Source organism: Lactuca virosa, chromosome 1 (assembly GCF_052849685.1).
Source record: "Lactuca virosa cultivar CGN04683 chromosome 1, Lactuca_virosa_CGN04683_v6, whole genome shotgun sequence".
NCBI classification, from domain to species: Eukaryota; Viridiplantae; Streptophyta; class Magnoliopsida; order Asterales; family Asteraceae; genus Lactuca; species Lactuca virosa.
The window spans coordinates 102,547,508-102,574,803 of NC_136426.1; the positions used below are offsets into that span (position 1 = coordinate 102,547,508).

The 27,296-nt window shown below is 35.8% G+C and overlaps 3 protein-coding genes across 5 annotated transcripts; all 3 read left to right on the forward strand.

The window, feature by feature from the left end:
• The first annotated feature begins 9,921 nt into the window (after positions 1 to 9,921).
• Positions 9,922 to 10,978, forward strand: LOC145118513 (uncharacterized). Its single transcript, XM_079054216.1, has 2 exons — positions 9,922 to 10,015; positions 10,476 to 10,978. Exon 2 carries the CDS (start codon positions 10,514 to 10,516, stop codon positions 10,976 to 10,978), a length of 465 nt encoding a protein of 154 aa, XP_078910342.1. The 5' UTR covers positions 9,922 to 10,015; positions 10,476 to 10,513.
• An 8,860-nt stretch (positions 10,979 to 19,838) lies between these two features.
• Positions 19,839 to 22,015, forward strand: LOC145154088 (uncharacterized). Of its 3 annotated transcripts, XM_079075518.1 has the most exons (4): positions 19,839 to 20,003; positions 20,090 to 20,228; positions 20,364 to 21,585; positions 21,687 to 22,015. In XM_079075518.1, exons 3-4 carry the CDS (start codon positions 20,402 to 20,404, stop codon positions 21,796 to 21,798), a joined length of 1,296 nt encoding a protein of 431 aa, XP_078931644.1. In that variant the 5' UTR covers positions 19,839 to 20,003; positions 20,090 to 20,228; positions 20,364 to 20,401; the 3' UTR covers positions 21,799 to 22,015. The 3 variants fall into 3 exon arrangements, with proteins under 3 accessions (XP_078931644.1, XP_078931643.1, XP_078931645.1); XM_079075517.1 differs by lacking the exon at positions 20,090 to 20,228; XM_079075519.1 differs by lacking the exon at positions 20,090 to 20,228 and having other exon boundaries at positions 19,840 to 19,967.
• A 2,377-nt stretch (positions 22,016 to 24,392) lies between these two features.
• LOC145105946 (maltase-glucoamylase, intestinal protein) lies at positions 24,393 to 25,694 on the forward strand. Its single transcript, XM_079043006.1, has 4 exons — positions 24,393 to 24,535; positions 24,650 to 24,878; positions 25,183 to 25,241; positions 25,384 to 25,694. Exons 1-4 carry the CDS (start codon positions 24,416 to 24,418, stop codon positions 25,552 to 25,554), a joined length of 579 nt encoding a protein of 192 aa, XP_078899132.1. The 5' UTR covers positions 24,393 to 24,415; the 3' UTR covers positions 25,555 to 25,694.
• The last annotated feature ends 1,602 nt before the right edge of the window (positions 25,695 to 27,296 follow it).

Genomic DNA, 27,296 nt, shown 5'->3' on the forward strand with positions numbered 1-27,296 from the left:
GAAGCAATCCAGACATATGTTGAGGACCATGTAAGGGTATTCCAGTCATAGGCTGTGGGCATATAGATTGTGTTGGTTATGTCTCTTGTAGGAGCGCGTTCGGATTGGAAGTTTTGTTGAGTTCGGGGGAGTTGTACTCGGTTGTGACGAATCAGAGGATTGTGGATAAGACGCAAGGATAGATCCTTGGATCTCAAGTTATGAGTAGACCCGGGTTATGTTCATAGAGGTATTCCAATCTAGGGTATTCTATCATAAGGATGACCAGACCCTATGATTGAGTGGACCTGATATGTTTGGTATTCCAACCCGATGGTTGATTGGGCCAAACATGTGTGGAGATATGAGGGTATTCCATCCTAAGGATGACTGGACCCATCGTAGGCATGCCTGGTATTCCAGCCCGAGGCTGATTGGGCCAGGAATGAGTGTTCGTGTTTATTAGTGGATTGGTTTTGTATGATACTCTGGGAGCCAAATGACGCATTATCCTGTCAGCACAAAGGATTCACTTCAGGAAGAGGGAAAGTTGGGTTTCCGATATTTTGGATCATCAGGATTTTGTCTGGTTGGCCAGTAGTGGTAGGTATGTTGTTGGTGGTAATCGCTTGCGGGACTGTATTCTATGGATGTGGTGGACGACAAGAAGCGACATGGTAGATTATCGTCGGTATTATGTGGACATCTTATCCGGATGATCTATTAGGTGGCATGTTGTGCTTGATCGGGCTGAGGCGGTCCTGCTCTATGCAGTAGGCCAAGAAGCCCGGTGTGGGCCGACGGTAAGTTGTAGGCTCAAGAGTTCAGCAGAATATGATCCATGGTTCTATTTTCAGGTAGGAACCTCAGGATCCCAGGGTTGAATAGTCAATTAGTAGTGTTGGGAAGGGAACTAGCGATGGTTAGTATGAGTGGTCTGTCAGGGAGCCAGACCGAATTCAGGTTTCCAGATTGCAGGTTTAGGTAGAGTAAGGTTGGGTGTTGCATGGGTTTATAGATTCGTCTTCTCTGGAACGAGAAGATTCCCATTGGATTTAGTCTCCTTCGGAAGTAGTCGGCTGTCATGGGTATGAGATGCCCCTCAGGATGTCGGGTTGTCGGGGATCGTAAGGAATGATTTCGAGAACGAAATCGACTTTAAGTGGGGGAGAGTTGTAACATCCCATTTTTCCAGTAGCTTCAAATTCATCCCTCGGATTTTAATCAGGTCATTTTGGCCCTTGATTTAGATGGAAGTGGCAAAAGGAGGCCCTAGTGGCAAAATGGTAAGTTTGGAAACTTAAGTAGTACGTCGGGAGTACATGTGGTATGCTAATCATACTAGGGCGTGCCCTAGTACGCTAGGCGTACGTGTGTCAGGATGGAACCCTAACTTTTAGGGTTCGTGGAGTATTTAAGCACCTTATGGACTATACCCTCCCATCTCTTTCAGCCTCCACACCTCCCTCATCCTCCTTGAGAGAACCCTAGCCTCCTAGTGATCCTTCTTGAGCTTATAAGTGTGTTTTTGGTGCTTTCAAGAAGGAGCTTATGCATCAAGGAGCCATGGAGGGAAGATTGGCTTGTAGATCTTGGTTCATCATCTGTTTTGGGAGCTCCAGAAGGTAAAAAGCTTGGAACTTTATTCTTGTATGGGATAGATCTAGTCATTTTAGTTTATGGAAGCATTCTTGTCCTAAAAGTCCTAAAATGGTGCATGTTATGATTTGGACGAAACGAATTGTCCTTTCAGGCCTTAGAAGAGGTCCTAAGTGATAAAAATGGTGTCCCAATAGCTAGATTTGTCTCATGCATGAAGTAGGAAGGTCTTAATGGATTAAGACCATGTGTTAATAACTTTTTGGACATCCAAAGTGATAAAGTTCGAGACTTTATAATCCTATGGCACATTTGGTCGATGGATCTGGAGTTTGGGCTTAAGTGCTTAAGCCATTAAGCACTTATTAGGGTTTTGGTGAAACCCAACGTACGCCCAGCTTAAATCCTTTACGTCCAACGTAAATCCAGTACGCCCAGCGTACTGGGTCAACCACCCCGATGGTGGTCAACATCTGGACGAGTACGCCTCGCGTACCAGAGGAGTACGCCCCGCGTACGTCCTCTGTTGGGCCTTTGACAATTGGGCTTCGGGTTTTGGGCTGTTTATGGACTAGTTGGATTTGGGCCTTTGCTGGACTTTATGAATATAATGTTTTGGGCCAAGTTTTGATAATGGATCTTGGAGTGAGGCCCAATTAGGGAGTTGGGCCCAATTTGGTAAATTGGGCCAATAGTGGGCTTTGTATAAGGACTTTCAAGGTTATGGACTTGGTAATGGGCCTTGGCCCAATAAAGAGAATGGACATGATGGATTGTGTGGACATTTAGTCAATAATATAATGTTGAGTATTGACTTGATATTTATTATGTGATACTTCGGGATTTCCGGTGAGACAGCGATCAGTGGTTTCGGTACTTCGACACTGCTTGCGAGGTGAGTTATCCTCACTGTACTCAAGGGTCTAAGGCACCAAGGCCGACCCTTTGTTTTGTTATTGGGATTATTACTGTTGTGATATGTTAGCTCGGTATCCTGGTAGATAGGATGGTTATATGCTAGTATGATCTGTTAGATCGGTATCCTGGTAGATCGGATGTGGTTATGCCTAGTGACCTATAGTTGGTTTGACTGTCTGCATGCTAGTTGTTATGCCAGTTAGGTAGATCTGTAGGACTACCTGTAGTATGATGTGATTATCTGTATGTGCATTAATTGTGTTATATGTGGACATTTTATGTGGGATGGGTTGAGGTGAAACTGCTCTGTGCGGTAACCAACAAACCCGTGAGCCTTCCAGATACGAGCTAAGGGAGACTCGTACTGTGGGCTAAGGAGCATTCCAGATATGAGCTGAGGGAGACTCGTATTGTGGGTTCGATGGCAATCCAGATGTGAGCTGTGGGCCCGTAAGGCAATCTAGACTCATATTGTAGGCCCAGGGGTAATCCAGTCTGTAAAGCTGTGGACCCAGTACATGATGTTTGTTATTGTATGTGTATTGTTGTGCGTATGGGTATTTTGGGGGTAACTTACTAAGCTTTCGGGCTTACAGTTTCAGTTTATTGTTTCAGGTTCAGCGGATGGTCGCGGGAAGGCGAAGGCGTGACCGTACACTTCCTCGATTTATGTTTATGATTTATGGGAACTCTGATGTTTAAACTATTTTGAAAACAAATTGTAATAACTGAATGATTTTATATGATTTAAAAAGTTTTAAATTGACTCGAATTTTATGGATGTTACATTTTAACACTTATATAATACAAGAAAAACAATATTGCTCGTAAAACCTTGAGTTAATGATAAATCTAGACTAATAATTAGTCGCAATAAATATTAGACTAAAATCTTGTGATAATGATACTAGGTTTCGTCGAAGGAAAATAAAATTGTTAAAAGCGAAGCGTTGTCCGAGTTTGGAGTCATCACTTTAACAAGTGGGTGCATAGTTACTTTCATCTTATACATAGATATGAAGTATTTAATATTAATACAAACTATATGTGTTTATTATCTGTGTTCTTGATATCTATGGTAGATGAACGATTTATACATGTTTTACTTGATTTAAACTATATATGTATTTTTATACCTGTAAATATATTAGGTAAAGATGGGTAGATGAATTATGAGAGATGAAAGATGATATAGATGATGAGAGGTGAAAGATGATGAGAAGCCTTGACTCTGAAGTTGATCCAGTCATCTAGCAGAGTATAGATGACGACCACAAACTATTCTAGACAGTCCAGTGAAACGCTAGCAGGCTCTCAACCTGTAGGTGTTTGTGAACGACATGTTCACCATATGTACTCTAAAAACCCTGGCAGCTATGGACTTAGTGCCTTATAAATGAACGTTGGCAGTTATGAATTTAGTGCCCTATAGATGGATATTGGCAGCTATGGACTTAGTGTCTAACAGATAACATCGGCAGCTATGAACTTAGTGCCTATTGGATAAACCCTGGAAGCAATGGACTCCGTGTCTATTCCTTAGGACAATCCATAGGAATGAATGAATGAAGAATAAATGATTCTTAGGGTAGATCCTTAAGAATAAAGAATATAATGGGGATGGGAAGTTGGGTTAATTTTTTGATGATTAAACATAATATTTATATTATTGGGGGTTGAAAACCCTATGTACTCACCAGGTTTCCCAACCTAACCCACTCAGTTTATTTGTATCACAGGTGTCGATACGAAGATACATTACACTAAGAGATTAAAGGAGATGTAAATCATTAGTGTAAATGAATGTAAAATCTGTTTATGCTTATGTTTCTATATTGACGATGACATCCCAATGTTTTAATATAAACAAATTACATTTCTTCGGAAATGTTTTGATAATATCTTTATCATGTTTTCCGGGGACAAATTCCGTAATATTATTCTTTAAAATGGATACTCTGATTTTTAAATAAGCATAAATAAAATTTTTAAAATGACCGTAAATTTGGGGATGTCACAATTTATCCATAGTTTTAATTTTTTACCTCATTGAAAAGTTGGTTATCCTACAATATTTTCCATTCGTTTACACAATGGTGTGAAATCCACAAAATTTTCGGGAAAAAAGTATCTCAATGGGAACCAACATTATGTTGACTTCGGATATTGACACATTTTATGTTCACGATATTGACGAGATGATGGAAGAACTTAGGTATGTTGGTGAAGTTAATTTTATATACTATCATGAAAGTGGTCGTTATGTTTGTAATGGTATGTGTAGCTATTACACGAATATATATGATATTTTGGAAACTCACTAAGCTTTGCGATTGAATTTGTTGATTTAATGTTTTTCAAGGAGTCATGCTGACAAGGGGAAGAGCCTAATGTGATTGTACCGCATCCAATCGATAATGATTTTATGATTTAGACTTTTGTTGTTTTTGTGATGATTATGATACATTTTTGTGATATGATTCGGTGATGTCAAAACAATTTCATTACCTTGGTTTTTATGGAAAATGGTTTCGGGTGTTTTACTTGTGCTTTTAAAAAATTTGGGTTGTATTCCCATAAATCAACTTAATTACGTCGCATTTAAGAGAAAAATATCTTTTATAAAAATAATGAAAATGCATTTTTTAAATTATGAATGATGTTTTTAAAACTTTTAGAAGATTTGAGTGAATTTTTAAAATTATTAAAAAAAATAAAATAGCAAACTATCAAATAAATTGTTGAAATGTAGTATTTTTTTTTTGAATTTTTTAGAGTAGATTGCAAATTTGGTCCATATGTTTACTAAAAACTATGTATAAGGTTTAACAAATTTCTTACCTGCATCACTAGTCAAAAATAATATATGTTTGTGGATGTGGTGTAACACCTAGAATCCAGGAGACCAAGAAAGGAAGGAAAAACCCTAAGTCAATGAGTAAACTCGTCGAGTCCAAGGAAGAACTCGACGAGTCGGAGCGAGTTCCGTGTCACGGATTAAGTGGCCGACTCGGCGAGTCGTGGGACTGACTCGGCGAGTCTGGTCTGGGTTGGGAAACCCTAATTTCGGGACTTGGTGCCCTATTTAAGCATCATATTCTCATTCCCTCAGCCTCATCTCCAGCCCCCAGACCCCAAACCCTCACCCACGAAACCCTAATGCATCTTGTGAGTGTTTGAGCCACCTTGGTGTGTTTTGTGTACTCTTGAGGAGGAAGAAGAAGAAGGAAGTTGGAGGTTCAAGAAGAGGCTAGTAGATCCAGAAACCTCTTGCATTTTCCTCCATTTTCTGGTAAGAAAGCTTCCACCTTGATTATTATGCATGTGGATCTCTTCTTTGTCACTTTTGGGGGTTTTTGGTCCAAGAACCCTAACACGAGAGGAATGGACGTCCCAAGGGCTTGTGTTTTCAGATCTAGCACCACTAAGGGCTGTTATGGCATAAAGGTGCAAGCTTTATGCCATTAGAACTCCCCATGCAAGGTTTGAGAGGTTGTTATGGCCTTTTGAGCAAAAAGGGCCATGCATGGATGTAAAGGCAGTAGCTTTGCGTGTTATTCCGACCCTAGAAGGTTAGATCTGGGCCCTGGATGCTTTGTGCTCGACTGAAATCGTCTGAATAGATTTGGACATAGAGTGACTCGGCGAGTCACTTATAGGACTCGGCGAGTCAGGCCGTTTCCTTGCCCCAAAACCCTTCTGCTAGCAAGAATGAGTTGAGTTAGTAAGGAACTCAGCCAGTCTAGGTTCATAGTGGACCTGAAAGATCATCGTACTCGACGAGTTCAAGGATGAACTCGGCGAGTCCAAGGCAATCTCCCAACCCATGAAGACGGACTCGACGAGTTGTTCATAGAACTCGGTGAGTCATAGACTGGACATATTCATATGATGAAGATGAACTCGACGAGTTCATGATGAACTCGACGAGTCGGTTGAAGATGGTCCCGATGTCATGGTTGAAGGTGAACTCGTCGAGTTCTTGCTAGACTCGACGAGTAAAGTTGGGGGGGGGGTGTATCATTTTGAAAGAATAGGCCCTGAGGTCATTTGATTTGGATGTGTTGGTTGGAAGCCCGTTACACGGATTTCAAAGAAAGCCATGAGCTTTATTTGTAAAAAAAAAAATTAATTAAGAAGTTTGTATATAATTGTGTTTATAGTTTAATTGAATATTGTGTTTAGGAAAAATACTTGGCTGTCAAAAGATTCCCTTGGACTTGGATTTGAACTTATGACATTGGACTGAATGTTAATTACTTTGGCTGGTGTAAGTGGTTAGAAGTTTGTAACCAATCTGGATAAATATTAGGGAATTTTTTAGAAAAGATTTTTCAGAAAAAGATTGTTATTGACCAACAAATAGCTGGAATCGGACATTGTTATATTTTATGAAACAAAGATGGTTGAGCATGTTTTGTCACATATAATTTCACGAGAGTAAGACCATAATTTGTTCGAAGAATTGACTTGATGATATTAAAAAAAAAAAAAAAAGTGTTGTGATCTTTGATTCTGTTGAGTTGTATTAGGGAGTGGCTAAAGTCTTATTTCTATTATCATATAATATTTTGAGACTAAAGCCAAGTTGACTCAAGGCATGACAAGTACATTCTCAACTATGGTACAAAACAGGGTAATTGGGTTGGATCTTTTCATGTTTGTTTTGATTTCATGCATTAAGTTTCAAATAGTTTTAACTTTAATTTTCTTTTCTTCTATTCTATTTTATTTTCTCTAGTTTAAATCTTGTTGCTCTTTCTTGAGGACAAGAAAGGTTCAAGCTTGGGGAGATTTGTTAGATGCATATTCATGCATTCATTTTGTAGTTTTAGTTCATAAAAGTGCATTGCATTTAGGTTTAAACTCATGCATTTTGCATATTTTTCGGGATTTTTCATGATGCAATTCCATTCACACACTTTTATGATATTTCATGGACTTTTGAAGGTTGGATCTTGATGGAGGAAGTTAAAAAGAGTTGGAGACAAAGTTTCAGAAGTTTTGGAGCATTGAAGAGAGAGAGAATGAAGAAATGAAGATTTGAGCCTTTCAGACATTTACACGGCCGTGTAAATTATGGCTTATATTTTACACGGGCCGTGTAAACGCATATGCAAGAGCATTCTTCTTTTCTTGTTTACACGGTCGTGTAAATGGCACTCTTTAATTTACACGGGCCGTGTAAACGTCTCGACAGTTTTTAAAGTAGTTTTACTCTCATTTAATGGAGACAATCAGTTTTGTTGGAGGTTAGGTCGGATTTTGGACAGAGAGAAGGCGATTTTCAGAGCTTTTGGAAGTAGATTAACACTTGGAAACACTTTAATTTCCTTTTTGTAAGTCAATTTGAAGTTTGAACTTGTTTGATTTGTAGTTTAACCTATACATGTGTGGTTGATTTCATTATCATTTCCGAATCTGAATTCTTAAGTATGTGTTGTTAGGTTGTAACTTGAACTTGATTTGTGTTTAACATCTAGTAATCTTTGATTTGATCTTAATCATGTGTTTGGTTAGTTCTCTTTTTCACTTGATCAATGAACTAGGGTTCTTATCAATCTAGTTAATCAAATTATGAAATTCGTATATGTTTTATGATTTGATGTTAGTAACACACACTTACTTGGTTGTAATTAGATCAAAATTAGTGCAATCAAATATTAAATGTTTATATTCCCAAGCTTAAGAGGAATGTTAAACATTGTTGGTAATTAGTGCAAAAACTTAATGTCATTTAATGATTTGATGCAAGAACTTATTTGAATTGAATCAATTAAATGAAGTTTTATTTGAAGAGCTTGTTTTGAATAAAATACTTTTGCCAATTTGGATATTAGAGTTTATTAATATCTAACTTACCAACCTAGATTGAACATGAGTTATAATCATATTACATCTTTCAACATAATACATGTATAAGAGTCAGAATCGGAAATGTACTTCTTTTACTGCGTTTTGTTATCAATCTTTCTTATTTATGAAGTTTAATTCAAGTTCAAACACTATCCCCCATTTTAATATTATTTGTATTATGTGTGAAAATATGGCAAGATAAGAAGTCCTGTATTCCTGTGGACCGACCCTGCTTACTCTATACTATCTTTAGTATAAGAAATAGCAGTGACTTGAGCTTTATTAATATTATTTTATCCCATTATTTGTTGGTTTGACACCCTAACATTTGATATAACAGTTTTGTTTATGAATGAAATGGTTCATAATTATGGCTTTCACTAATGATTTAAAAATGGAATTTTTGGACTGTATTTTTAAGATGTTATATGTGGTCCCTCGTATACTTGAAAATACCATTATGCAATTTTAATTATGTTTTGATATTATCTAGATTTGTTGTTATATTTTAATAATTCTAAAATAATAAATCGGCTATACTTGAAAATACCATTATGCAATTTTAATTATGTTTTGATATTATCTAGATTTGTTGTTATATGTTAATAATTCTAAAATAATAAATCGACTGACAAACCCTCTCTTTCTCTCCATAACCAATGTCTCCCAATTTCACCACCATCATGCTCCCCATCTCCACCATCAACACCTTCATCTTATTCGACAACTAAGACTAACCAACAATAAATCATTAGGAGATCAGATCAAAATTGAGTTAGAGTAATTTGAAGCTTATTGATGGACACAAAACACAATAGACCTAACTTTTAGCTATACAAAATACCCAATGGATTTAACCCTCTAATTAGTTTTAAAAAACATTTATTGTTGGTGTGCTTAAACCAATTTCAAAAAACCCAACTTGTTGGCTTCTCTAAAAAAATCGACAAAGAAACCCAATTAATAAACCCATATCAAACAAAAACCACATCATGAAACCCAAATAAAATCAAAATCAAAATTAATCTCTTGTACAAGTAAAGAACACAGATTAGAGCAATGCAAGTCACGGAGAACATACATTAAATACCCACGAAAAAAAAGTTCAATGAATAAATATGAACTAAGTTGAAAATTCACATGGAAGACATTGCGACCTTGATTGAAGTCTCGAAACAACATCCACGATAAATAAATAATACGAAATGATTTAAAGATTTTTTTGGAAATCTAGTACCATTGTGCTGTCTTAATCAAGTGGCTAGATTGAAGGGTGAATATGAGACCGGATTGAACTGAAATTTTACTACAATAATTTTACTACCAACTCATTGATCTCATTCATCTTAAATATGAACAATGAAAATTGGATTTGGACTAAGTGTAATGAACTTTTATGGGCTGGTCATCAAATAAATTAAATGGTAGCCCACTTTTTGTATTTTAAATCAGCCCCAAAAAATGTCTTTAGTCCAAGTCCTTTTTAATAGCCGCCCACTATGTGGATTAAGACTCACGTGACTATTAGAAAAAAAAAAAACTTTCATCACAACTTTCTTTTGAAGGGATCGGTTTTGGGGGTATACATCCACACACTCATCAGTTTCTTTGGGGGATTCATACGCACGACATAATAGAAAAAAAAAGGAAGATCGATTTGAAGGTTTCTAGCATCAAAACAATCTTTGATTTTTTATTTGTAAGTATTAATTTTTGTTGATTGAATTGTAGTTTCAGAGGTTTGATGTTTGAATTAATTGTTTAGGCTCGTTTTAGATCGTTGTGTGAAATTGTTAATTGAATTAATTGTTTGAATCCACCGGGTTTGATGTTTGAATTAATTGTTTAGGCTCGTTTTAGATCGTTGTGTGAAATTGTTAATTGAATCCGTATTGGAGTCGCATAATTTCTGAAAATAAACTCGATCTCAAAAGGAGCCACCAAATTAGGGGATTTACCCGAGGCAATCGATTCCGTCGGTTGAATTCGTAAGCTCTTATTGTAATTTTGTAGTTCTCTAAGTCGATTTCGTTCATTAACTCTAGCTTAAGAACATTTTGTGGGAAGCCATACGATTATAATCCTATTCTGTTCTACATTTCACTTTTGATTTTTCGTTCCAGGTTTCAGAAAAAAAACTAGGGTTTTGTTGGCTGTAACGATGTCGGTAACGGCGGGTGTTAGTGATACTGTCATAGCGGTTAGGGATAAGCTTCGAGGCAAAATCGGGCAAACAAAAGTGAAGAGGTATTGGCCTGGAAAAGCTCCTGAGTGGGCAGATGATGGCGATGAAGAAGGTGATATGCGGATGGCAAGGTCAGTTGCTTTGGAGAAGGCTTTTCCTAGCAGGGAAGATTCAAATATCATGAAAAGAGATGATCGTAGGCTGCGTCGTTTAGCAGAGAATAAATTCGATAATAAGGAAGAAATAAGAGCAGATCATCGAAGAATCAGACAAGCTGAGATCATTTCAACAGAGGAAGAAGAACAGAGGAGACAAGAAAGGATAGAATTTGAAGAAGATGATGAAGATGCTCTTGATGAAAGAAGGAGACGAATCAGGGAAAAGTCACAACATGGAATGAACTTGCAAGGATGTTTCTGGATAAATATTTTCCAGAAATGAGAGCTTCAGCTTTACGCAGAGAGATAATTGGTATCAAGCAACAAAAGAGAGAAGCCTTGCATACATATTGGGAACGGTTCAAGAAATTGTGTTCAAGATGTCCAAAACATAGGATTACAGAATATCAGTTGTTGCAGTATTTTTGTGAAGGAATGTCATCTTGGGATAGGAGATTACTCAATGCATCAAGTGGTGGATCTATAGCTGATAAGACTCCAACAGAAATCAGAGTTCTTATCAAGAACATGGCAGAAGAATCCAAGCATACAGTCCAATAAGAAGAATGGTACATGGATGCACCCCGAGGTGTAAAGGAGGTCCAAACTCCTCAAATTGAAGCTTAATTGTCCGAGCTTACGAAAGTGGTTATGATGCTAGCCAAAGACAAAGGTGTGCAACCCACACCCCGTCCATGCGGTATTTGTACTCAAGTGGGGCATCCAACCGACATGTGCCCTCAACTTCAAGAGGAAGATTATGAAGAAGCAAAAGCCATGGGAGGTTTTCTTGGGTCTAATCAAAGGGAATATGAGCAGCCACGAGGTGATCAAAGATGGAACAACAATCAAGGTTGGGGAGGAAATCAACAAGGGAACTATCAACCAAGTCAACCACATCAATACCAACAAAGACCACCTTTTCCACCACAAAACTTTCAGCCAAGGCAACCACAACACCCTCCTCAACAAGCGGGTTCATCAAGTATGTCTTTAGAGGACATAGTGAAGAGTTTGGCAACCAGTACACAAGCTTTCTAACAAGAGACAAAAGCAAGCATAAAGAACTTAGAGAAACAAGTTTCACAGCTTGCTATTTCCGTAAGCAAACTAGAATCTCAAGGAAAGTTGCCTGCCCAAACTGAAGCAAACCCAAGGCACAATGTGTGTGCCATCACATTGAGAGGCGGGAAGAGCTATGATGGTCCAAAATTGTCGGTTGATCAAAAGGAAGAAGAAATGGTGGTTGAAGAGGCAACCAAAGAAGAGAAGGAGGAAGAGAAAACAATCAAAAAGAAGCCCTTCATCACCGAGTCTAAAGCCACACCTGCTCCATTTCCCGAAAGATTAAAGAGCACGAAGAAAGAACGGGAGGAGAATGAGATCATGCAAATGTTCAAGAGAGTTCAAATCAACATTCCACTCCTCGAGGTCATCAAGCAGGTACCTAGATACGCAAGGTTCCTTAAGGATCTTTGTGTATCTAAAAAGAAATTAAAAGGAAATCAAGTCGTAACAGTTGGGGAGCATGTATCCGCGGTTTTGCAAAAGAGGATGCCCCCGAAGTGCAAGGATCCCGGTGTCTTTACCGTGCCTTGCAAGTTGGGGAATCTTTATGTACCCCGAGCTATGCTTGATCTAGGTGCATCCGTAAATGTCCTACCATATTCTCTTTTCAAATCAATTGGTGTAGGAACATTGAGCAAAACCGGTGTGATCATCCAACTTGCTGACCGGTCTTTGGTACACCCAAATAGAGTATTAGAGGACGTGTTAGTGCAAGTCGATGAATTTGTCTTCCCGGCTGATTTTTATGTCTTAGATATGGGAGATGATGACTCTCCAAGTTCAAGTTCCATACTTTTGGGTAGACCTTTTCTTAAAACTTCTAAAACAAAAATTGTTGTCTACAATGGAACTTTGAGTATGGAATTTGATGGTGAAGTTATCAACTTCAATGTGCATGAAGCAAAAAAGACTCCTTTTGATGTTCAATCTGTTAATTTTGTCAATTTGATCCAGCCCTCAACAAAAAAGGGTTTGAACTTGTCTAACAATGAATTTCTAGAGTTAGTTTTGTCACGAAAACTAGACAGGGACAAAGCCAAAGAGATTGCAAAGAAATTTGATATGGATAATGAAGTGTTGGAGATTTTAGAGTTTATTGATGACAAGAAGCATGTGAGGAGTGATGATATAAAACCCAAGCCATCCACCAAAGTCAAAATCCTTCCACCGATGGAACAAGCACAAAATTCAGGAGCAAAAACTCCACTGGATCCCTTAAAGAATATACATCTCAAGAAGGAGATGGCGAAGAGGTTGATGTGTTGGAGAGGCCCACGTATCAAGACTGAAGCACAAATAGTTGGGGCAAAGTCGAGCCAACGACATTAAAAAGGGGCGGCTAACCGGGAGGCAACCCGGGGGTATTTTTGTCATTTCTTATATTTTCATTGTATTTTCTTTGTTTTCAAACTTCCAAGTTGTTTTTCATGCTAAAAGAGGGTTAAAAATCATTTTTCGGGCAGTAGAGGTTTAGCGGGTTGCAAATTCAAAAAGTGAAAAAATCAATTTTTTTTGGCCTTTACAGACATTTACACGGCCGTGTAAAATTATGCTTATGGTTTACACGAGCCGTGTAAACGACCAGCTACCGCAGTTAAAACTCTACATTTACACGACCGTGTAAATTGTGCCCTTCTGTTTACACGGGCCGTGTAAACGTTAAAACAGAGCTGGTCGATTTTGAGGCTAAAACTCGATTTTTTTAACTCATTCTTTTCACATAACCTGCGCTTTTTCTCCTCCCTACTGCCCCCTTCGAAAAAACCCTTCAAAATACTCAATCTTCCTCAATTTTGCATCAAAAATCAAGCTCCAAGGTATGAAATTCTTCTCTTTTCTTCATCTTCTTTGTCTTCCACCTCTATTCCACCCTTTTCATGGCCGATTTTGGGGCTTTTGAGCAAAACCCTAGAATTTTTGAACTTCAAATCTCGACCTAATGCTTGAAATTTCTTGTAGGATAAGCTTGGGGAAAGCTTGGGGAAGCATTGGATATCACCCTACCACCATTTTCAAGCACAAATTGGTATAATTGTTCCAACTCTTTACTTGTGCATATACTTAGATTTTGGGGTGATTTTGGTGATTTTGGTGATATTGCTGTTTATTTTTGTGCATACTCTTGAGTTTAAATTGTCTTACATTGTGTGCAAAACTTTGTTGAATCCAATTTGACCATGGCCTCCCGTGGAAAAAGGGCTAGAATTGGGATCTCACATATGGGTGGTCAAGAGTCTAATGATGAACAAGACCAACATCCCATGGAAAACCCATATGAATTTGGTCTTATTTTTTAGACCAATCAACAAAACATTTTGTATGCAAGCCTTATTGGAAGAGTAACGGCGGCTCAAAAATTTGTGGACATCCAAGCCCTCAAAGACCTTCATATCTATAAAGGTGTCCACAAGCTCTTCAAGAACATTGGTTGGGAAGGGCTATTGAATCTACATGCAGTCAGTTATCAAACACCTATGTTGGAATTCTTGTCATCCATCACTTTCGATTACCAAACACACATCCTCACTTTCCGTTTGCTCAATCAATCACATAGAATTCATGCTGATACTCTCTGTGATATTATTGGTGCCCCAAAAGCGAAAAGAGATGTATATACAGCAAAAGGAAGAAGAAATGCTGTATTTGAGCGCGAGTGTGGAACGTTTTGGAGAACTATCTCTTGTGAAGATGAGTTTCAGTCAGGCACAACAAAAGCTTCTAGCATTATTCATCCGGTTCTGAAGGTCACCCACCGGATTATTGCTTCTCTCTTATTTCCTCAAGAAGAGATTAGCAAAGCAAACAAAAAAGAATTAGAAGTTTTGTGGTGCATGATTAACAAGCCCGAGGAAGTCCCTCATTTTGGGTGTTGGGTAGTTCAGAAAATGCTCAGAAATGCCCTGAGCAATGGTGGCCAGCTACATTGTGGAGGCATGGTATCTATTATAGCTGAACATCTTGGCCTCCATCTACCCAACAATCCAACCAATATAATTCCGGGCCGCACTCGTTTATCACTTGAGGTTTTGGAAATCATGCATCTCTTTCACCGCCATCCCAATGGGGATGTTCATTGGACAGTCGATGGTAAAGAATATTTAAGCGTCGATAACCGAAATAAGAAGATATTAGTCTTGGCCAATGACATCCCTTCTACCAATTGGCACCTCCAATCCAACTTGGGTGTTACTGCTGCCCGTAGACCTTCAACCACCACTTCTACTCCTCCTGCTCCTACTGCTGGTGCCTCTAGCTCATCTCGCCCCATTCCTTTTCCTGAATACAATCTTTACATGGGCGAGTTTGCACGCTTGAACTACCGTTACACCAGCATACAGCAGGAAGTCGGAGAAATTTATACGGGTGTCGCTGAAATCACTTCTGAATTTCAGGACTACCGTAACTTGCAAGAAGAGCGTTGGGCCCAACAAGAACTGCGGTGGGCTGAGCAGGATCAGAGATGGATCGCTCAAGAGCAGCATAACCGCAACGTTCATCATTTGATGAGCGATATCCATTGAGTTCTTGTGCTCCCCACACAGCAGCAGCATCATCATCCCAACCCCAATGGCCTCCATACTATCCTGCAGATTATCCTTCACAGTTCCCTCCATATCCACCGCCCGGTCCTCAATAGGCCGGCTATGCCTCTCTCCAAGCATCGAGGACGATGCTTATTTTAAGCTTGGGGAGGGGCATCCATCCATGTATTATCCCGTTGCATGTAGGTTGCATGTAATTTTGTACATATTGCATTGCATTGCATTATTTTTCTTTGTCATTTAAAAAAAAAAATAATAATAATTTCAAAAACCAAAAAGATTTTCTTTCTATTCTAATTTTTATTATTTTCTTTGCATCTAAACATCTAAATTTTTGTATTGCATTGATCTTAAAAAAAAAAAAAAAAAAAAAAAGATCCAATCCCAAGCAACCGAATCTTTTCGAAACAGTTGAGCTGGTAAATGAGTCATGTGCCTTGAGATTAGACTTGCTCTTTTTATTGAAAATCTAAAAGCAAGTTAATCGCACACGAACACACCTCCCGAAGCTACTTGTGCAAAACAGAAAGTGAGAAGCTTGTCAACATTGGAGCATAACAGCAGGTATGAGTTAATTCTTTGGGACATATGAATGGTCTTATGAGTAGTAAATGCTCAATTGAACTTAAAATGCCAAAAAAAAAAAGAATGCAAAATTTCAATGTCCCGAGCCTTCCAACGCTCTAAAAAGTCATTTCTACTCATTCCCTTTTATATACCCTGCTTGGGGACATAGCTTTCAACTATACTTACGGGTCTTTGCATGTTAACCTTTAGTCCCCTGAAAAATGTCTTAGAAGTCCTCACGGTAATAAACCGTGAGATGTCCCACAATAGAAAAGTCAAGGGCGAAAATATAAAGAAATTGGCCAAATAAATAAATAAATAAATTAATAAGAGTGTTATGTGTTAACTTAGATATTTGTATATGTGTTACTTAAAATATATAAAAAAAAAAACTATTATTAAGTTAATCTGTGACCTTTGGGATTCGAACAAGTAAACTCTGAGGGGTGTTTTACACCTAATCGCCTAAAGCTAAATTGTTTGGGACTGATTGAGTTGAAAATTCGTTACATGGGTTCCATAGAAAGTCATGAACTTAATAATAGCAAATAAAGCTAATCTGTGGCCTTTAAGGTTCGGGCAAGTAAACCCGAGGGATCTCTTTAAATCTAGCACACTAAGGTCATTTGATTTGGATGTGTTGGTTGGAAGCCCGTTACACGGATTTCAAAGAAAGCCATGAGCTTTATTTGTAAAAAAAAAAATAATAATTAAGAAGTTTGTATATAATTGTGTTTATAGTTTAATTGAATATTGTGTTTAGGAAAAATACTTGGCTGTCAAAAGATTCCCTTGGACTTGGATTTGAACTTATGACATTGGACTGAATGTTAATTACTTTGGCTGGTGTAAGTGGTTAGAAGTTTGTAACCAATCTGGATAAATATTAGGGAATTTTTTAGAAAAGATTTTTCAGAAAAAGATTGTTGTTGACCAACAAATAGCTGGAATCGGACATTGTTATATTTTATGAAACAAAGATGGTTGAGCATGTTTTGTCACATATAATTTCACGAGAGTAAGACCATAATTTGTTCGTAGAATTGACTTGATGATATTAAAAAAAAAAAAGTGTTGTGATCTTTGATTCTGTTGAGTTGTATTAGGGAGTGGCTAAAGTCTTATTTCTATTATCATATAATATTTTGAGACTAAAGCCAAGTTGACTCAAGGCATGACAAGTACATTCTCAACTATGGTACAAAACAGGGTAATTGGGTTGGATCTTTTCATGTTTGTTTTGATTTCATGCATTAAGTTTCAAATAGTTTTAACTTTAATTTTCTTTTCTTCTATTCTATTTTATTTTCTCTAGTTTAAATCTTCTTGCTCTTTCTTGAGGATAATAAAGGTTCAAGTTTGGGGAGATTTGTTAGATGCATATTCATGCATTCATTTTGTAGTTTTAGTTCATAAAAGTGCATTGCATTTAGGTTTAAACTCATGCATTTTGCATATTTTTCGGGATTTTTCATGATGCAATTCCATTCACACACTTTTATGATATTTCATGGACTTTTGAAGGTTGGATCTTGATGGAGGAAGTTAAAAAGAGTTGGAGACAAAGTTTCAGAAGTTTTGGAGCATTGAAGAGAGAGAGAATGAAGAAATGAAGATTTGAGCCTTTCAGACATTTACACGGCCGTGTAAATTATGGCTTATATTTTACACGGGCCGTGTAAACGCATATGCAAGAGCATTCTTCTTTTCTTGTTTACACGGTCGTGTAAATGGCACTCTTTAATTTACACGGGCCGTGTAAACGTCTCGACAGTTTTTAAAGTAGTTTTACTCTCATTTAATGGAGACAATCAGTTTTGTTGGAGGTTAGGTCGGATTTTGGACAGAGAGAAGGCGATTTTCAGAGCTTTTGGAAGTAGATTAACACTTGGAAACACTTTAATTTCCTTTTTGTAAGTCAATTTGAAGTTTGAACTTGTTTGATTTGTAGTTTAACCTATACATGTGTGGTTGATTTCATTATCATTTCCGAATCTGAATTCTTAAGTATGTGTTGTTAGGTTGTAACTTGAACTTGATTTGTGTTTAACATCTAGTAATCTTTGATTTGATCTTAATCATGTGTTTGGTTAGTTCTCTTTTTCACTTGATCAATGAACTAGGGTTCTTATCAATCTAGTTAATCAAATTATGAAATTCGTATATGTTTTATGATTTGATGTTAGTAACACACACTTACTTGGTTGTAATTAGATCAAAATTAGTGCAATCAAATATTAAATGTTTATATTCCCAAGCTTAAGAGGAATGTTAAACATTGTTGGTAATTAGTGCAAAAACTTAATGTCATTTAATGATTTGATGCAAGAACTTATTTGAATTGAATCAATTAAATGAAGTTTTATTTGAAGAGCTTGTTTTGAATAAAATACTTTTGCCAATTTGGATATTAGAGTTTATTAATATCTAACTTACCAACCTAGATTGAACATGAGTTATAATCATATTACATCTTTCAACATAATACATGTATAAGAGTCAGAATCGGAAATGTACTTCTTTTACTGCGTTTTGTTATCAATCTTTCTTATTTATGAAGTTTAATTCAAGTTCAAACACTATCCCCCATTTTAATATTATTTGTATTATGTGTGAAAATATGGCAAGATAAGAAGTCCTGTATTCCTGTGGACCGACCCTGCTTACTCTATACTATCTTTAGTATAAGAAATAGCAGTGACTTGAGCTTTATTAATATTATTTTATCCCATTATTTGTTGGTTTGACACCCTAACATTTGATATAACAGTTTTGTTTATGAATGAAATGGTTCATAATTATGGCTTTCACTAATGATTTAAAAATGGAATTTTTGGACTGTATTTTTAAGATGTTATATGTGGTCCCTCGTATACTTGAAAATACCATTATGCAATTTTAATTATGTTTTGATATTATCTAGATTTGTTGTTATATTTTAATAATTCTAAAATAATAAATCGGCTATACTTGAAAATACCATTATGCAATTTTAATTATGTTTTGATATTATCTAGATTTGTTGTTATATGTTAATAATTCTAAAATAATAAATCGACTGACAAACCCTCTCTTTCTCTCCATAACCAATGTCTCCCAATTTCACCACCATCATGCTCCCCATCTCCACCATCAACACCTTCATCTTATTCGACAACTAAGACTAACCAACAATAAATCATTAGGAAATCAGATCAAAATTGAGTTAGAGTAATTTGAAGCTTATTGATGGACACAAAACACAATAGACCTAACTTTTAGGTATACAAAATACCCAATGGATTTAACCCTCTAATTAGTTTTAAAAAACATTTATTGTTGGTGTGCTTAAACCAATTTCAAAAAACCCAACTTGTTGGCTTCTCTAAAAAAATCGATATAGAAACCCAATTAATAAACTCATATCAAACAAAAACCACATCATGAAACCCAAATAAAATCAAAATCAAAATTAATCTCTTGTACAAGTAAAGAACACAGATTAGAGCAATGCAAGTCACGGAGAACATACATTAAATACCCACGAAAAAAAAGTTCAATGAATAAATATGAACTAAGTTGAAAATTCACATGGAAGACATTGCGACCTTGATTGAAGTCTCGAAACAACATCCACGATAAATAAATAATACGAAATGATTTAAAGATTTTTTTGGAAATCTAGTAGCATTGTGCTGTCTTAATCAAGTGGCTAAATTGAAGGGTGAATATGAGACCGGATTGAACTGAAATTTTACTACAATAATTTTACTACCAACTCATTGATCTCATTCATCTTAAATATGAACAATGAAAATTGGATTTGGACTAAGTGTAATGAACCTTTATATGGGCTGGTCATCAAATAAATTAAATGGTAGCCCACTTTTTGTATTTTAAATCAGCCCCAAAAAATGTCTTTAGTCCAAGTCCTTTTTAATAGCCGCCCACTATGTGGATTAAGACTCACGTGACTATTAGAAAAAAAAAAAACTTTCATCACAACTTTCTTTTGGAGGGATCGGTTTTGGGGGTATACATCCACACACTCATCAGTTTCTTTGGGGGATTCATACGCACGACAGAATAGAAAAAAAAAGGAAGATCGATTTGAAGGTTTCTAGCATCAAAACAATCTTTGATTTTTTATTTGTAAGTATTAATTTTTGTTGATTGAATTGTAGTTTCAGAGGTTTAGCCCTAAACCACCGGGTTTGATGTTTGAATTAATTGTTTAGGCTCGTTTTAGATCGTTGTGTGAAATTGTTAATTGAATCCGTATTGGAGTCGCATAATTTCTGAAAATAAACTCGATCTCAAAAGGAGCCACCAAATTAGGGGATTTACCCGAGGCAATCGATTCCGTCGGTTGAATTCGTAAGCTCTTATTGTAATTTTGTAGTTCTCTAAGTCGATTTCGTTCATTAACTCTAGCTTAAGAACATTTTGTGGGAAGCCATACGATTATAATCCTATTCTGTTCTACATTTCACTTTTGATTTTTCGTTCCAGGTTTCAGAAAAAAAACTAGGGTTTTGTTGGCTGTAACGATGTCGGTAACGGCGGGTGTTAGTGATACTGTCATAGCGGTTAGGGATAAGCTTCGAGGCAAAATCGGGCAAACAAAAGTGAAGAGGTATTGGCCTGGAAAAGCTCCTGAGTGGGCAGATGATGGCGATGAAGAAGGTGATATGCGGATGGCAAGGTCAGTTGCTTTGGAGAAGGCTTTTCCTAGCAGGGAAGATTCAAATATCATGAAAAGAGATGATCGTAGGCTGCGTCGTTTAGCAGAGAATAGATTCGATAATAAGGAAGAAATAAGAGCAGATCATCGAAGAATCAGACAAGCTGAGATCATTTCAACAGAGGAAGAAGAACAGAGGAGACAAGAAAGGATAGAATTTGAAGAAGATGATGAAGATGCTCTTGATGAAAGAAGGAGACGAATCAGGGAAAAGTTGCTTCAGAGGGAACAAGAGGAAGCTGCCATGATTCCTGAAGAAGAAGAAGAAGAGGAAGAGGAAGAAGAGGAGTCATCTGAATATGAAACAGATTCAGAAGAAGAGCAAATGGGTATGGCTATGGTGAAGCCCGTGTTTGTTCCCAAATCAGAACGTGACACCATTGCTGAACGTGAAAAGATCGAAGCAGAAGAACAAGCAATTGAAGAGTTAATGAAGAGAAGAGCAGAAGAAAGAAAAATCGAAACAAAACAGATAGTTGTTGAAGAAATCCGTAAAGACCTACAAATCCAGAAGAACCTTGAAGCAGAAGCCAACATTGCTGACATAGAAACAGACGATGAGTTAAACGAAGCTGAAGAATATGAAGCATGGAAGGCTCGTGAGTATGCAAGAATCAAAAGAGATAGAGAAGATAGAGATGCAATGTCAAAGGAAAGGGAAGAGATTGAAAGAGTTAGGAATATGACTGAAGAAGAAAGAAGAGAATGGGAGAGAAAGAATCCAAAACCTGCATCTGCACCTAAACAGAAATGGAGATTCATGCAGAAATATTATCATAAAGGTGCTTTCTTCCAGGATGATCCAGATGACACTGCTGCAACAGTTGGTGCTGATGGAATTTTCCACCGTGATTTTAGTGCTCCAACTGGAGAGGATAAGATGGATAAGACTATTTTGCCCAAAGTTATGCAAGTCAAGCATTTTGGTCGTAGTGGAAGAACAAAATGGACTCATCTTGTTAATGAAGATACAACTGACTGGAATAACCCGTATGTTTTCATTATCTTTTTAGCAATGCACATCTTTTTGCATTTATTATTCATGTTGTGTTTGCTTAATTTTACAGATGTTTTTTGTTGATGTTGTGCAGGTGGACATACAATGATACACTAAGAGCTAAATACAACACAAAAATGGCGGGTATGAATGCTCCTATTGCTAAACCTAAAGGAAAAAAGATCAAGGACTGGGAATCTCGTTGAAGTTTAATGGAATATGTAAGCATTTAGACACTTGATCATTAATGTTTATCTGTATTGTTATCTTGCTTAAAAGTTTTTCTTGTTTTGTACACCTTAAGTTTGACCCATCTCTTCTCTGCAGTATGCTTGTTAGAACAGTTTGGTTGATATTTGATCAATCAGTCATCGTTTTAGAAATATAACATGAAAATGGAGGGAGATATATGTTTTTAATCAATTGTGGGTTCCCCATTCCTTGACAAATTACCTGAACTTGTGGCTATATGCCTTATTGATCCTTTAGGGCAAATCGTGTTTGATGTTGAAGAAAGTGGAAACCATCATTAAACACGAAGCTACAAGCTTGAATGAATCATGAATGCATATCACCTATATGAAACTGCAATCTCTGTGGCTTAAGCCATAAAGCCTGTTGAAATTGAAATTGCATTGTTTTGAAACACTCATTGAAGTGCTTGAAAATTGAATCCAAAGGAATCTTGAAAGTTGATTTCTAATTCAATGATGATTCGATTGCTCAAAATGGCTTAAACAATTTCTACGTTAAAGACCAATCATGACTTCATTCTACTCATAAGAATGGTTCTTGCCAACTTCATTTATAAAGTTTTTGTGTTTGGAACAGATAAATCAATGGAATTGAATCACCTTCTCTTGTTTGTTTAAGGACAAGAATAGAAAAATGAGAAAAAAATATCAATTCTTTTTCCACCCGTTTAATTCTCTATATTTTATAGGGAAGTTGTGAGGATTAAAAAATAGAGGGACACAAAAAAATGAAAAAAGAAGGCGGAGAAATGAAAAAAAAGGAGGGGTCTTTCCCTCTCTAATATTTCACCGTTTACCTGATTACATCTCTCTCTTTGACGATTTTGGACACTTTCTTCTTTGATAAAGGTAATTTCTTCTCTGATTAAAGGTAATATAAAAAACCTTACCAAAGTGATGATACTTGGGACTTGTTATACATTCAACTATATTATGGCTTTTAATCACCCTCCCACCTTCGAAATCAGAACAACCCAATTGGTAAACCTTTTTAAATTTTGCACGACAATGCTAAGTTTTTATTGCAATACTACTAGTGTAGACGAAGCACACAAACTTTTTGTTAAAATGCTCGAAAGAAACTTTGTTGTGGAACACTTAAATCAGTGCTTTAATTCGTGGTGAGTCAAAAGAATGCTTTTCACCTTAGATAGTTGTGACATTTGAGCAGTTGCAGCTCCACATGTGAGATCACAAGATTACTGGTTATGCTCTTCATTCATCTTACATAACTAGATGTGGTGTTGAATCATTGCTTCAGGTAATTTTTCAATAGTGGAAAATTAAAATAGTTGATTTTGTTTATAAATTGTTTAATTGTCTGTAACGAACGTGTTTAGCTTGGAAATGGGAAGGCGTAGGGGCAGTATGCCATAAAGTTTGTGATTGATAGTCTATCATTTGAATTATGTGATTCTTTCTAATTTATTCGATTATAAAAGGACGATGTGAAGAGAATAAGAAATTTGATGAAAATGAAGGTTGTGGTTTATACTTTATAGCTTTTGTATTTAGTTGTTTCATACTTTCTCCATTAGCGTATAACAAAAATGTAATTTAAATGGGTTGATTAAAAAAATTAACATTTTCTTTGAACTTGAATCTAAAGTGCAATGTTGGTTATTTTCTAACATGTAATTTATTTGTTAATTTAAACCTATAACTAAAATGAAATACTGGACTAAAAAAAAGTGGAGAAATATAAAAATACTTAATATGACAATGCATGGTAATAATATTATTGTAAAAGAAAATTGTTTGAAAATGATAAAAATTTTAAGAAAAATCATTTCCATTTCATTATTTGCTACAACCAAACAAGAAAACCGATCTATATCTGGTGAATTTTTTGTTGTACCAAACAACAAAATCAATTCTTTTTCTCTACATTTCCTACTTCAATTTCATTTCTCTGGGTTGGAAGAAAATTACTATTTGCACTATTTTATACACATTTTTTTATCAATTTATTTATTTATTATACTATAAAAGAGATAAAGTTCATTACATCATATTATTTTGAAACTTCATAATTTTTCAAATTTCTAATAAACTTCTCTATAATAATACATAAATTGGTTTGCTATTGTGAAATAAGTACAAAAAAAAAAAATTCATACATAAATTTTAGTATTCTATAAAAATTTGATAATAATAAACGGTTATAAAGTTAATTAATAATGATAATTTGTAGCAACATAAATTTTTAATATACATTATATTATTTTATAAACATTGATATTTTAAATAAGGATCCAAAGTTAAAAAAACCAAATAAGTAATTTTTAAATTACTTAATCATAACAAAAAGTAAAACTATAATTTAAAAATTATATTTATTTTTATTTGCAAGTAAGACACACATGAATGTCCTTTGATTTTAATAGATAACTTGTAAATTTGCTTTAACAAGAATCCATTAAAATTCGCTTACACTAACACAAAATAATGTAGAAAGTTAATACAAGGGTCATGTTGACAAAACACGAAAAGAAGAAGGGCCAAAACAGATTTTTCTCTTAACTAATATCTGACCTTAGAATAGTCAAACACTCGAACCTTTTACTCGATGAACATCAACCAAACCCCTATCTGTGATTCAATCTCCGGTATCTCAAGTCACAACTCTCCCATGGCAGAAAATGGTGAAAAATCGGAAGTCAGAGATTCACCATCAGTTCCAGCATCTGTAAGCCTCTCTATCTCGATAATTTTCTTTATATATCAATAATAATTCAGGCTGTTACTGTTCGAATTGACTTTATTCATGTTATTAATATTTAATCACGACGTTTACTTACAGTATCTGGAGGTAAGTTGCAGAAGTTCAAGCAAGATTAGAAGGTTTTCTTCGGGTACGGAGGCCGGATTTGCATTGAATTTGATCAACAGAAAGCTTGATGAAGGATTGCCGCAGGCATTGTATATAGAAGCAGTTAAAGAAGAGGAAGAGCCAATCAGTTTCGGTCCTAATTCAGTTCTTGTATCTTACGGCCATGGATGGAAGCTGCGGACAGTTACTGAAACCGAAGGTACAAGTTTGCTTGATCAGTTTGACTTGTAGACGTGTTCTATATTTTTTAAGTTCAGTCGAAACATATGTACCAAATTTTCAGATCAATAATCAGAAAACGATAACTATTGTGAAATCGTTCTATAATATCAAGTTTGAATATACAAATTTTAGGGTTTACATTTAGATTGAAACATGTCAAAGTGTATATCTAACTTCGTGTGGATGCCAAATTGATATCATAGCAAAAACCTTTTGTTTTTCTAAATTGTTTCTTATTTACTAGTGTTCTTCATTATAATTTTGTGTTCTTGGTCTTGAAGGAGGTCCAAGAGCTAGAACAAGAACCAGAAGAACATCAAACCGAGAATCATCTTCACCGGTATGTGTAATTATTACTGTTATCAGTTCGTATTTTCAGAATACCAAAATCTTATGAAACCTCAATAGGTCTCTGATAACAATATCTTACATTTTTTTCATGGAAGTCATATCTGACTATATTTCATCATGTCTACTTGCAGGGATTTGATGATATGCAATCAACAAAAGGACTATTACCATCTGTTATAGGTGCCAATTACATTGCTAAAGTATTGCTGGCTTTTGTTTTACTTTTTTTGTTTGGGGCAATTTTCACATTAGCTCTTGAGAACCTTCCCAGGTTTCTTTTTTCCATCAGCTCTTCCATTTAAGTACATCAATATATATTATTCCTAGCATGCTTTTCTAGCTATGAAACCTGTTTAATTCTGTAAATTCCCATATCTAAAACTGCTGGAATTGGTATTTTTATGATTTACCCGAAATACTGAAACAGTAACTTAGTTGCATACTTGGTGTTGATTATTGTACTTGAAGTTTAGATACTTGGAATGTGCATATATTCTAGAGGGATCAAGGACTATGGGGTTGTTTCTTTTTTACTTAAAATGACTTAATGAGTTAAGCCCTTAGTCTCGATAACTATATATGGTTGTTTCGTTTTGACCTAATATGGAGAGAATGACTTAATGAGTTGAGCTAAAATAAACTTGGTATAATTATTAAGACGCCAACCATCTACTTATTACCTTTTTCCTACCAACTTCTGTCACATTAAAATCGATGCATATTTGTGCGTTCCATATAAGGGTTTACCATTTACCTATCTAGGGTATGTTTGGCAAAAGTAGCCGGTAAATGTATTTGGGTGGAAGTGTTTGAAGTAGCTTTTGGATTAATTTTTTTTTGTTTAAAATAAAAGATTTAAGTTCGTACTCCCGAATCTCTCTCTTTTTTTTTTTTTTTTTTTTTTTTTTAAATTAATTCGAACTTTTTCTTAAAAGTTAAAAGCTGGTTGTCGAACATTAAGTTAGTTTCATTAGACCGTTTATTCGGTCTAGACCATAATACAACACTTCGTCAATACATATATCATTACTTATTCATTTACTTTCAATTACTTTACCGTACAATATTTATTTTTTTGGAAACGGAAAATGAATTAAGCGGAAACTTACTCGCAATATTTCAGCCAACACCTCGGGTTCGAGCTCATTTACAAGGCAAACTCAGTCCTCATAGAGATTTCTAGGGAAAAATTCCTTACATGTGACATCACAAGAGGTAGTTTATGTTAGAAAATAGGGGATGAATAGATTGCTTGGATTCTCTGAAAGTCGTGATTCACTATCAAATTGAAGTATTTCGATGGTACAGATCGAACACTCAATTGGATGAATTTCAGAGAATGAAATCTGAGAATGTATGTGAAAATGTTCTTCAAGATGTATCAGAAAAATGACCAAAAAACGGATTATATCTTTCTTGTCTGAAAACTATCAATACAGTTACAAACTGTCATAAAACTACAAAACCTGTCATTAAACGGATCTCAGGGAAAAAAGAGTCAACTTTCTAAAATTGGATTTTTGATGCATTTTTTAATAAAGCAACATAGTGGACTGGTAAAAAAAGACACACATAATGTTTCTCTTACCCTTCCATTCCATCCCCTTTCCATCTCTTTAAAAAAACATATTTCCATTCTAAATTACTTTCCTTATTTTCCATTCCACTCCCTAAATAAACTCAAGAAAAAGGTGTTAAAAAGTCTCAACAAGTCAACAACTATTCCTCATAAAAACTAGCGAAAATGATGGCTATTATTGGAAACCACTTGATTTTTGGCTCAATCTTAAAACAGTTTAAGTATAAGGCCAACGGGTATGACATATGTTTTTACGCGTAAAGGGTGAGGTGGTAGGGATGTTCACGCGTGAACACCGTCCCCCTAGCCACTAAATGTGGTGTGGATTGGAACGAGTTATGCGTCCTTACGACCAATAACAATCGATTTTGGCAAACGGTCACTTTTTGACCCGTTAAACAAATTAAAAAAAAATTCTATCTTTTTAACTTTTAAACTAAACCATATAAATACCAACACTTTTTA

What these genes read in the sequence shown, in the direction of transcription:
- LOC145118513 (XM_079054216.1), top strand. Translation starts at nt 10,514, where the DNA reads ATGTCGGTAACGGCGGGTGTTAGTGATACTGTCATAGCGGTTAGGGAT.
- LOC145154088 (XM_079075518.1), top strand. Translation starts at nt 20,402, where the DNA reads ATGTCGGTAACGGCGGGTGTTAGTGATACTGTCATAGCGGTTAGGGAT. An exon ending in ACAACTGACTGGAATAACCC is followed by an intron (nt 21,586 to 21,686) that starts GTATGTTTTCAT and finishes GATGTTGTGCAG; the next exon opens with GTGGACATACAATGATACAC.
- LOC145105946 (XM_079043006.1), top strand. Translation starts at nt 24,416, where the DNA reads ATGAACATCAACCAAACCCCTATCTGTGATTCAATCTCCGGTATCTCA. An exon ending in CACCATCAGTTCCAGCATCT is followed by an intron (nt 24,536 to 24,649) that starts GTAAGCCTCTCT and finishes GTTTACTTACAG; the next exon opens with TATCTGGAGGTAAGTTGCAG. An exon ending in GACAGTTACTGAAACCGAAG is followed by an intron (nt 24,879 to 25,182) that starts GTACAAGTTTGC and finishes TTGGTCTTGAAG; the next exon opens with GAGGTCCAAGAGCTAGAACA.